The sequence below is a fragment of the Aythya ferina genome (assembly GCF_964211825.1).
Source record: "Aythya ferina genome assembly, chromosome: 6".
Lineage (NCBI taxonomy): Eukaryota > Metazoa > Chordata > Aves > Anseriformes > Anatidae > Aythya > Aythya ferina.
The window spans coordinates 13,330,535-13,342,696 of NC_140303.1; the positions used below are offsets into that span (position 1 = coordinate 13,330,535).

The 12,162-nt window shown below is 43.3% G+C and overlaps 1 protein-coding gene across 1 annotated transcript in view; it reads right to left on the reverse strand.

The window, feature by feature from the left end:
• NDUFA10 (NADH:ubiquinone oxidoreductase subunit A10) overlaps positions 1 to 12,162 on the reverse strand; it is a 38,640-nt gene continuing 26,478 nt past the window's right edge. The window contains exon 10 of the mRNA XM_084524299.1: positions 1 to 466. Within this exon, the coding sequence (XP_084380425.1) occupies positions 398 to 466 (69 nt within the window). The 3' untranslated portion in view covers positions 1 to 397. The remainder of the gene's footprint in view (positions 467 to 12,162) is intronic.

Here is a 12,162-nt window from a genome sequence, read left to right on the forward strand (position 1 = left end):
TTAACTTTGTGAGAACCAGGAGGATACAGGTTTAATTCGTCTTGATTCAGCAAAACAACAATAAGCCTGTATAACAACATGCCACAGTCTTGATGAAGAAAAAGTTCAGCATTGATCTTAAGTCTGCCCCCTGTAATACCAGATCACCTTTCTATTACACACGGACTATTAAACATTCAAAGACAACGCATCCCAAATTCATCAGGGAAGAACAAACCAGGATAAAATGATTTGCCTTCTGGGAGTCTATTCTCTCATGCTGTGGCTGGAAGATGATTTACCCAGCATTTTCTTTGTGCTACACAGAATTAATGCAGAGCAGGCACACTGAACTCAGCTTCTTCTTCATTCAAGTTCTGTGGCTGATCACTGTTAGGGCTCCCAAGTGAGGCAGATTTCATTTCAGCCAGATCCACTTGTCACCAACATCAGCGTTGTAGCCTTTACTAAAATAGCGACCGGGAAGCTAGAGAAAGCAGAAAGTTTAGTCAGAAACATTTTTCTTTTGGTTGTTTATAGAGAATCTAAAAATTTAAGCAAGGTGACTTACGTTACCTGCAAAAGCACAACCTATCATCTGCAATTCTTTGCAAAATGAAGATAGCACTTGTAGAAAAATTCATGCCTTTAGAAAAAAATAGAGCTGTACAGCTGGTAAGGGGGGACCCACAAAAACACGATGTTAATGGTATATATATATACATATAAACTAGGCCAATATCCCACCAACAGAACAGCATGGCTCCATCTGGATTCATCCAGTTCTTCCCCTGTCTGCTGATCCCCATTTTAGTAAGAGATGACCCCTCTAATCAGTGTGCAGTAGAGGAATGGAATTAGCCAGAAGAATCTCATGCCAAAATAGGCACACATTATTAAATACATGAAGTTTCATGCATGAAATACTGAGTTAATTACTACATTAAATTAAACCATTCAAATGAAATTGCATATTTAGCCTTCAAGAGCTGAACTTAACTTCATTAAAGCAGAAAGCAATATCTGCCTGTCTTCATAAGCAAAGCCAGAAACCACTACTTGATGGAAAAACTGAAGTTTCTCAGATCCCCTACCCCAAATTTCACAGGTACCATGGGACCTAAGCAACAATCTTCACATGTTCAGCCTCTGAACATCACTAACCTTTCAGGCTGTAGCTCTTCTGCATTGACCCCTCACGTTTCTGGGAGCTGACCTCTGCCTAAGCAGCTCACAGGTTAACCTGATGGACTTTTCTGTACCAGTGGCTCCCAAACCAGGGCTCAGGGAGATGCTGTGCTGGCTGCACAACGTCACTTAGCTGCTCTGCTCTTAACAGCGTGTTACCCATCGCTATACACAAGATTGCTCCGGGCTGGGGACCCTCCGAGGCAGCCTTTCTGTCGGACAGCAATTCAGGAGTAATGGCTGGTTTCACTGGTCTCAGGAGACACAGGAAACAGCTTGAGCCCAGCAAACCAAGAAATGTGCTGTGGAGGGAAAGGCTGGATGGACTGGAGCACTGGCAGAGGGACATCACATAGAACAGGAAAGCTGGAGGAGCTTTAAAGATCCGAGAAGAGAGGCTGTTGAAGCAGCAGCCATTTTAAGGGATTACTGAAGCAGCATGTGGGACTGCAAGAGAGAGCCTGCCAGTACAGCAAAAATAGCCAACCCTCCTTAGGCAGCGTACGTGCTCTCTGCAGGCTGGGAGAGCGCAGGCTGCATCACCAGGTCAGCAAAAGCACGCGCACGTGATGGAAGGCTGCACAAGCGTGCCAGCAACGCTGTCATCAAAATCGTCTCTTACCAACTCGCACTGCAAAAACACCACAAATTTTTTTAGTGCACTTGCTGCCTGAATAAATATAAAGCAGGCTCTGTACCCGTTAGATAACTAAGCCACAGGATACAAAGCCTCCCAGCAACAGGATCGATACGTAAAGTAGCTGTGTTGGCAAATTACTCTTAACTGAGTGATCCTAGAGAGGAAAATGATGCATTTCAGCATTTACATCTCGGGTGTTAAAGCAGTCCTCTTCAGAAAGTACTGAACACCAACTAAAGCGCCACAAATGTTTGGGTCCTAGCTCTAGAACCTCCCTTCCTATCTTTAGGAATGAGAAAGACAAAGAGACAACTTCCAGCATCAACATAGCGCTGGAATCAAAGAGCAAACCACTGTGAAAAGGCAAATACATTTTGCAAGAAAGTCTGGAGCAAGCAAAGAAGTTACAAGGAAGCCTTTCCTTTTAAAAAAAAAAAAATATCCTATCAGCTGGCAATCTTTACAAATAATTAAGCAAAAAACATTTGCTCAACTCCACTCAAACTCTGGTTTCACACAGAACCTCGATGTGTCCCAGTGACTTCTCCTTTCAAAACAGCCTGTGAAAGTATCTTGTTTGAGAGAACTGCCCCTGTGGAGAGAAGCAAGACCAAGTCTGGATGAAATCTATCACCATGCCACAAAAACAGCTATTTCATCCAGGAAGAAGCCTGATGTTTTGAAGTAAGTGGGGGTATTTTTTTTTTTTTTTTTTTTTTTTTGTATTTGAAGGTCAGAAGATAAGACATTTCTTTCCATAAAGCATCAAGCTAACAGGAGACTTCTGCCTCCTTCATGAGACATCCACCACCCCACCCTGTCGCAAGCTATTAAAGTCATTCTTGATCAGTGTTTCCAGGGCTTTTCATTTAAAGTTTGTCTTTAATGCTTTGTCTAAACATCAGAAGAAACCATGCTGTCCTGTTAAGAGTTACTCCTGCTGAGCAACGAGGAGATGTGAGATGGAAATAAATGATTACTGTCCCTGCCCTACAAATTTGCAGTGGTGAGCTAGGGAGGACATCAGACCTGCTGTGACCAGCCTGTATCTATTAATTCTAGCACAAAAACAGCTCTCTCTGGTCCTCTCTGGGCAGCACATAATTGGCCCTTTGATACTTCAAGAGATTCCCAGATAACAAGATTATTAAAGCAACAGGAGCTCGCTGGGAAAATACAGGAGTTTACAGTTTCGTTTCTGGGGAATTCTACCCTCTTAAAAGGGCACAGTATCAGTCCCAGCAGATTTCAGATTCATTGTCCAAAACAAATTCCCCATGTGCATTTGGTTAACGACATGCAATACATCAAAGCGATTTCTTAAGTATTTATGCATCCTCCATCGTTCACAGTGGGCCTTGGCAAAAGCAATCAAGTTTCGGGATATATTGCTGGTGAGCTTTCCAAACAGCCGGGAAACGGCACATAAACATAGTCCTGTTTTTACCTAGCAGGCAGAATCATCCGAGTTTATATTCTGCACACTGTTAAGAGTCAGGTGCGAGTAACAGGAATGACTTCCTGAGAAAGGGCCCTTCAAAGCTCACATTCGGCAGAGCTGTCTGTAGTAAAAAAAAAATACTTTTATTTATTTATTTATTTAAGGCCCACCTTCTGCCAGAAGGAGTGCCTGCTCAGCTGCACGAGGAGCCTGCATTGACACAGCCAAACAAAAAGCATCGCAATGATGTTGGTGACATTGAGTGGACCGAACAGCTTGATGCCAACAGAGAGGAGAGGTCCCACATCTCATCTCTCATCCAAACGTGCTCTGCAGCTTGCTGGATCGTCCCACGAGCCCAGCCACCTCCCTCGCCCAGCGAGAAGCAACCCGCTCCTTTTGGCTGGGTGATTTTCGGTGACTCAGGGAGCTCGGGCAGCCAGACGCACACCAGACAGCTGCAGAGAAAAGTGGTAGGAGGAAGATGTAGGGATGCGGGGCAGACAGCTGGTTGTGCTCCTTTTGGTGGCAGCAAGTGCTTAAAGCAGTGCCCCAGACTGCAGCCTCAGCTCTGGCCCTGCTGAGGTTCCCAGCCTGTCTTCCTGACAAGCAGACTGCACTGAGGCTGCTGCCCGAAGAGGTGACCTGTCCAGCCCAGAAGAGAGAGAGGACTCAGCTCTACTTAACTTGCCAGTAGCTGGGAGAACACAGGGGGACCGAATATTCACTGCCTCTTCCAGCACAAGATACATGTGCCAAGTGAAGCCAATGGCTTGAAAACCCCCTTGCTGAAGGATACTGCTGACACTAAAAACTGAGACGCAGTCTCAGTGGGAGACCAGGCAAATGTTTGGACAAGACTTGCATTTTCCAGGAGACTTCTGCATTCAGAGTAAGTTTCCCAGTTGGAACTGGGATGAAAATCAGCAAGACCGTGTCACCTGCAAGTGGCTGGCACATTCACAGGCCCATTCCATGCTCTTCACCTTCAGATCAAACTAGAGTAGGGTCGAAGAAAAGGTACAACTTAATAGTCATGTTAATAAGCGTGTGTTATTATGCATTGTTATTAACAACACATTTCCATGGGCAAGCAGGAGTAACAGCACATGGGGTCAGATAAATCCCTTCAAACCCTTTACTGGCATCGGTCTGTGCAGACCTACGGAGCACACCGACAGGTTTGCCCAACACCACGTGTCAGAGAAAGCAGTTGACTATTACAAAGCTGAAGCACCTTTCCCATGAGAAGCCAGAAAAGCCTTGCTGCTATCACTGCAGCAATCTAGACACGGGCTTTGCAACACAGAACTGGGTCTCTGCCCTCAGGAGCTCACAGCTCAAGCAGCACTGGTCAAGCGAGCAGCAGCACAGATCCCTCCAGACAGCCACAACAGCTCCCATGCCTCCCTGCAGCAGGAGGCAAATGCAGGCTCCTGCAGGGTCACTGTTGAATAATGGATTTTTCCACTCCATGGAAACAGATGAGACTGAGAATCGAGCCTTGGTCTGCTGCGTTGCACCATGCAGAACTCAGAGCTGGCAGCAAGGATTAACTCGAGAAGCGCGCTATAAAATCCGCCACGTGAAGAATGAAACTAATGAAATAAGTTTTACCCAGCAAAGGTAGGAGCTGGCTCAGAGGAATGGAACTGCTCAACTTTAAAAGAACATCAGTAAGACGACGAAAACAAGATCATCTCATCAGTTAAATTAAGAACTCTGCCACAGAAGTGTCTGTCAAAACTATAAACATGATGGAAAGCCCTATAAAGCGGTATATGCTGCAGAGTAGCAACAAACAGCTTTAGCCAGCTGTTTGCTATACACTGTGGCTGCATTTCATAGCTCCTCAAAATAATTTCAAACCAGACATGTACAGGTAGAGCTCTGGAGAGCTTTAACAGCCTGGAAAGGTCTACGTCCATCAGCTCAGAGTATGTCTTCTTTTTCAATATTCCAGGAGAAAGGGAAAAAAAATTACCATTCTTTTTCCTTCTGTTCTTCATGCTGCTTTCTACTAATGGCTGGGCTTCGCAGCTAAAATAGATCTATAAATAGCATGTTTTGAGCAGCACTGATCAAACAGCACTTAAAAACAGAGTCATTAAGCTGCGAAGCATACACTCATTCATCAATATCCAAGCCTTTTCATTTAGCGACTGTTTATAATAAGCACAATAATAGCACCTGCCATCATCGCTGCTGGTGAAGACTCCTGCTTTTTCCAGTAGGAATCCTGATTTCCAGAAGGTTATTGCCAGGGACTGTCACACAGCTGAAGTTAAGAGAATTTAAGAACCTATGAATTCATATACGGTGATGCACTTTTTAAATGTTTTGTTTCCATGTCCCAGAGCAAAAGACAAAAAAGGGATGAGGATAATAAGCCCCTGAACACACATTAAAGGTGTAGTTTGAATTCCAGAGGACTGGCAGAGATAAGTGATTATTTACAGCTTAACTCCTGACATTCTTTTCTTGGACAAAATTCTTAATTATGAATTAACTACTAGCATTCACTATAGCTCAAGTAACACAGCACTCAAAAGCTTTACTGAACTGAGGTTCAGTTTACTTTACTGAACTGAGGCTAAAACAACTACTTTTTACTGAAATTGTTCAATGAGTGTTGTCCTACCATTCCTGCATTCCACAAACACAAAAAAAAATGTAAAACAAACAAAACAACCAGAGTAGTCTGGTTGAGAAATAGAAATCTTTTGGAAAATAAATGTCCGTAAGGAGAACACAGCTTATTTCTTTAAAGCTGAAGTATTTTTATTTTAAGCCAAATCGCTGAGTATCAGCAGGAATCTGATCTGTAGAAAGGAATCTGTGATTTGTAATTTGAACAACTACAAACACCATAAACAATCTAATGCATATCTCCAGCTTTGCTTTTGCAAGACAGCCAAGAATAAATAAGCAACACGGTATGGCTAAATATTTTGTTGCAGCTTTTTTCCACAGTGTCAACTTGCTATAGCAACTATTCGCCACCCTGGCAGAATAAAGTCTACTTTGCTTTTTCTTCGGGAAGAACATGTTAGAAACACTGAATATCCACTACAGACTGCAGACCAACCACAGGAAAAAGCCAAGTGCCCATATCCAAGTCGGGCAGTGTTATGTTAACTGCAGATTCACCCTTACTGGACAGATAAAAATCAAAGACTTCTTCCAACAGCACTCCCTGTAGCACTCTAGCTGGAGTTAGATGATCCTTAAAGTCCCCTTCCAACCCAAACCATCCTTCGTTGCCCAACGTAACAGCAGCTCTTAGAAATGCTGGTTCTACATTAAAAAGCTCTGAAGTGCTTCTCAGCATAGAAATGCTATCAGGAAAAAAGGATGTTCACACACAATGCTGTCCCAACCAATATGCCAGCACACCTGCACAGTACAACATCTCAAATTCACACTACTTCACGGTTTAAGACCCCTGGAGATGTTACCCTGAGGAGCAATGCAGGGATAGGAACGAGAGTGAGTAAAGTACCCTTACAGCTGTGCCAAAACTGTTTCCTGATCTAGAGGCACAATCTTCAGTATAAGGTACGGAGATGAAACTGTCCTCTGAAGGGTTTTTGTTTTTTAAAAAGAAGTTTCCTAGGAGATGCAGAAGAGTGGAAGCAGCTCAGCTGCAACTTCTTTCTCCCTTCTGCTTAATCACCAGCGAAGCCTTTCTTTTTCATCTGAAGTAGAGGTCTACCTTGTAGATCACATTCCTATTGTGGTGTGGGACCCAGAAGGGTTTTAGAAGAGGAGGATGTGCTCCCACAGAACAGTGTTTTCTTTCATAGGGCTCAAAGGCAGACTGTCAGTTTGAAATGGATTCTTTTAATGCCATTAGGATTTCACTGTCTGCTTGATTTACATAGGCACCCAGCGCCCGGGACAGCGCGGTTTGTCATCCAAAACAATGCAGACACAGCCGACAGGACAGATCTGACGTACTCCCAAGGTCTCTCACGTCCTCCTCCCCTCCACATTTGGGATGGATTTCCCTGCCAATTGCCCATGCTATCTTTGAAGGGAAGCAGGGCAGAGGAGCTATGCTTTTCTGACGCAGAGAGAGGCTGTTCAAACCTCTCCCGCTCCCCCTGCACACACAACATTGGTGAGAGCAGAGAGAGGAGGGAGAAGAGAAGAAAAGCAGATCATGAGCCTATTCCTACCCCATCCCAGGCAACCTTCAGAAACAATGTTGTAATTCCTCATTTTTAGTTATTCCTCAGGTTCTTCCAGTTTTACAGATACCCAGCTAGGCAACATCTTACTGTTATTTTAGAAATAGCTAAAAATATTTTTGCAGAGATAAAGCAGCAAAAAAACAAATTGAGCCTTTCCTAATTTATTGTGTGTCTGTTTTCATTCCTTCCTGGATCCAAGAGCAGACAGGGCTGGGCATTAGAGCTGTCAAACATCTCCATAAAAATAAGAAATGGAACGGGAGTCCTTGATCCTAAAAAAAAACTAAAACTTCGGCAAGACAAGAAAAAAATGACAGGAGAGAGAAAGCAGAAGACTTTGTTACCATAGTGGCCATCTTTGATATAACTGCAAACACGGAGAGGGAAGAAATATATATCCTAACCTCCTTAGTTCTGCAAAGGCACCATGGAAGACAATTCTTGTAACCTAACCAAACCATGAAAAGCTACAGGCTTCTGGAAAAAAAAAAAAAAAAAAAACACCCTTTGACCAAGTGCTGTTTATCCACACAGAGGAGATTATATACATGTGCGTGTGTATGTGCAAAGTGTCACTGCTGCAACAATTTGGTCTAAAGTCTGAGGCCAAAGGCTGCGATGTTTACTACCCAGTTACCGCCACGTGAAAGCTCAGCGCGTTATTTTTGACACAAACGCTCCCTGTTGTTCATCCACACTGACATGCTGGAAGCTGAAGCATTTCTTTTGTAGTTCAGGGTACTTTACAGAGGCTGTTGGGCGTGCAAGCCAGCAGTGCTCGGCATTCTTACAGGGGAGAGAAAAGCTGAAGGGACTGCTAGCCCCTCGTTTACCAGGGACCACAGCTGGCAAGATGTACCAAGCCTGTACCCCACGTGCAATTTGGGCCACATCAAACCTGCATCTGGCTCCCCCAAGGGAGCCAGACTGCATCTGACAGCAGTAGCGAGGTCTTTGACTTGCTCGAGCTTTCTTTGCCTCGGAGTAAGCATCTCCCTATTCCAAAAGGGAGATCCCACCAAGGGAGAGGGATGCAAAAATAAATAAGAGCCTTCTCCTACCTTTCAGTGATGTGTTTATTTGCTTTCTTGAGGAGTTAAACAGAAAAAAAATCAAGCCATCCATTTCATCTTTGCTTAATATGGAGCTGACACGACAAATAGTGTTAGATGTGTAAGGGATGGGATGGATGAGGAAGAATCAATACTGCTGTCTCTGCTCTCCTCACGTGGTGAGCATGGCATGAGTGCAAAGTCTATCTCACCACAGAAAGGGACACTACAAAATTTGGTATGAAGGAGACCAAGAATGATCAAGGAAAGGAATCACGGGATGGAAGTTGAAGGGATTGACGGCCAGCGTCCAGGATCAGCAAACATCCAGTGCATGGTGAGGGAAAAGTAGCACGTGGGTAAAGAACAAGAAGCAGGGGGTTTACCAATTCAGTATGAGAGCAAAAGGAGACTTCAGATGGAAAGATGACAACTAAAACCGATCTAAGAAAGCCGTACACACAGGCACATCCACTCACTGGAGCTGGAACTCATATTGTGATAGAAAGTGTCTTTGAAGGTAGTTCAAGAGTGTAGAATGAATACTTCAAAGAATTCTTCACAAACTGTCTGCTTCAAGGGTAAGGTACACATCCCTGCCTTTCTTCCAATTGTATCAGTTGGGCTAACAAAAGATAAAAAACATTTTGATATGAGATTTGCTTTATTACAAAAGGAACTTCTAGGTGCATAGGCCTGTCTTGTGGGAAGAAAATCTCTGTGCCCAAGCATTTGTTCATTTTCTTTAATATACACACCCACACATATACTTAAAGAATCCCAGCAAGCTAGAAAGAGGATGGGATACTCCCACTGCACATTCTTACCCCCTGAAGAAAGGATGAAAAAAATACCATCAGAAATCCTAGACTGTAAGATGCAAGCCATGTTTTAGAGCCTACTATTGAAAATAGCCCTTTTTTCCTCCAGGATTTCTTATACTTCTGCTTAAAGATATTCGGGCAAGCTGCTGGACAGAGGAAACAGGCTACAGGAACCAGGGTTGGAGCAAGTGGGCTAATACACATCCTTTTTGTTAGAACTGATGACACGAGAAAGGAGACTAAGTATTAAATACTGAGCCTTCCTGTTCATAGCAAAAGAATTCTCCACTCTAATGGCCAAGTGAACACCAACAAACCCTCGGCTCTGAACTCTAGCACACCTCATGATGAGCAGCAATCTGCTTATTTATCTTTTTAAACACAAGGTTTGTGCAAAAGAAATTCTGATTATTTCCCTAACAACCTGCAATGAATGGGAAGGTGGTACAAATTATTTTACAGTCCTGCAGCTTTGTTTTCGGAGGTAAAGATGTAGGTAAAGATGGCTTGAATACCAATCTTAGACAGCTGCACTTTTATGTAGACAGAAAAGAACATGCACGTAAAAGAATTCTTTTTTCACCATCCCTAGGAGACTTAGGCAGGACTTGCCAACATCATTCGGGAGTGTGAAGTACATAAGTACATTATTTAAGTACACTGATTCCATTAAACAGAACCATTTGTTTTCATCTTCTCTGCAAACACATCTGCCTAAGTGCTCCAGCTTCACAGGGCGCACATGGAGTCTGGAGCATTATCTGTGGGGATTGTGCATGGTTGGAAGAAAGCACAGAGATACAGCAGTTGTTAAAGAAAAAAAAAAAAAGAGTAGTCAAGTCTTTACTAGTCTGACAGTTCCTAAAATAATGTTGCTTCACTTAAGAATGAACACGCTTATCTCTGATCTACAGAACCTGACTAAAAGGTTACTTTTCCCTTGCCAGAAAAGCATCTTTAGAAGTTTATGAATGCCTGAACAGAACGGCTGAACCCTGCCAGATGACTTTATGCTAAGAGAGAGGCAGAAAGCCACCTCCTCACACGTGGAAAGAACATTTACAGAAGAAATGGAGAGGATATACATAAAAAGCAAGTTTATAGTATTCAGAGCTGTATGCAGCTACCTCATGATTTCGAGCAAAGGCAAATGTACTAAAATCTTGCTCCCTGAAAAGCGTTTCCTCCTCCTCCTCAGTTGCTTGTGACTAATTAATATCTTGAACAAAACCCAGCTTCTGCCTGGAATTTGCAAATCCCTGAAAACCACCATTATTAGGCAGCATGAATTGTGTGCATGCAACGCTGAAAAGCACAGCAGTTAGTTGCCTATTTGTATGATCAGGGATGTATAACTAGTTATAGGACTGCCGAGGAAAAAAAAATCCCCTACGCAAATCATTGTGTTTATGTGGTAAACATCATTACGCTAACTTTAAAAGCACGCATTTCCCACAAGGAAAAGTTAAAGTTCTGTAATTATACCATAATTAAGCCTTTACTTGCAAGTCACGTGAGCCCAAAATTTTTATCCCTCTTCACATCTAAGCGTGGTAGCAGAGCTGCAACCATCTGCACATAGACATGGGCAAGGCAAGGGGTTAGGGCCTGAGATCCCCTCTCAGAGAAGGCAAACCCACAGCCAAGATCTGTGTGTCTACAAGTTCACCTCCTTTTCTGTGTGCACTGATTGTTGTCATCCTACAGTACCTCTGAACGCAAGCCCTGCCTTTCAAAGAAATTCACACCTTCATTTGCTAAACAAAGTTGGAGGAAAAATGCAGATCTTCAGAAGTCTCGACACAAAGGATTCAATTCTTAGAACATAACCAGCAGGTGGGGTTGGCTTTGTGCTTGCCTTTCTAGTAGCTCAGGCAAAGTAGGAAAACTCAATATCTTTTCCATCGTGCACCATCCCTAAAGAGCCCCATGCCTGGGGGATTGCAAGTGGTTAAGAATCCAGAAGAAAAACGTGGATAGTATTGTCTGACTTGAACAGAATGCTCTGTGGATCGTGCATGATTCCTCCTTATTCCAAATGACATTATCACTTCCCATAGTACTTTCCTGAATCAGGGCCTAAAAGCAAGCCTGCAGATGGGAGATTTCATTTTGGCAATTTTTTTTTTTTTTTTTTTTTTGCACTGAAAATGCTCAGCTCCTGCTGTCAACTAACTGGCATGGAGCAGAGCAATCCAAGATCCAAGCTTTCCTTCCCAGGTATACATATACCTTCTCCTAAGCATCCTTTCACTATGTCTGTATGGAAAGTCACATTTTTTTTCCTGGAAGCCAGCTTTCTGAGGAGGCAGGATATTCCCAATTTCTTGCCAACACAGAGAGGGGTGTGCTGTTGTACAGTTGGAGGAAAAAAAAAGAAAAAAAGGCTTTCAGAAGTAGTACCCCTGCTCCCCAGCACACAGCTCCAAGGTCACACCTAGCTGTGTGTCAGGCAGCCTCAATAATTCTCAGCTCCACTGCTAAGTGACATTTCAGCCAAAAAAAAGCCTATCATCTTCGGGAAGAAAGACACTGTCAGTACAGATGGATGTTGCATGCTGGCAACAAGTCATGCAGCAGATCATTCTGAAATGTGTGCTGCACACGCATAGACGTCTCTTGGAGTGAAGGACTCCAAAAATTCGTAGTCTAAGCCTGAAGTTTTGCATTTAAAATGCAATACCAAAAAGCACAAAATTCTGATAACTGTCTCAGATGAACCAGGAAGGTGTTTTTCAAACACATTACACAATCTCAAGGAGCATTGAGAAGCTTTCTGCTGCTTTAACCCTTAGCTTTAGTCCCTTTTATAAGATGGAACGAAGACATCTCAAATGAGGCA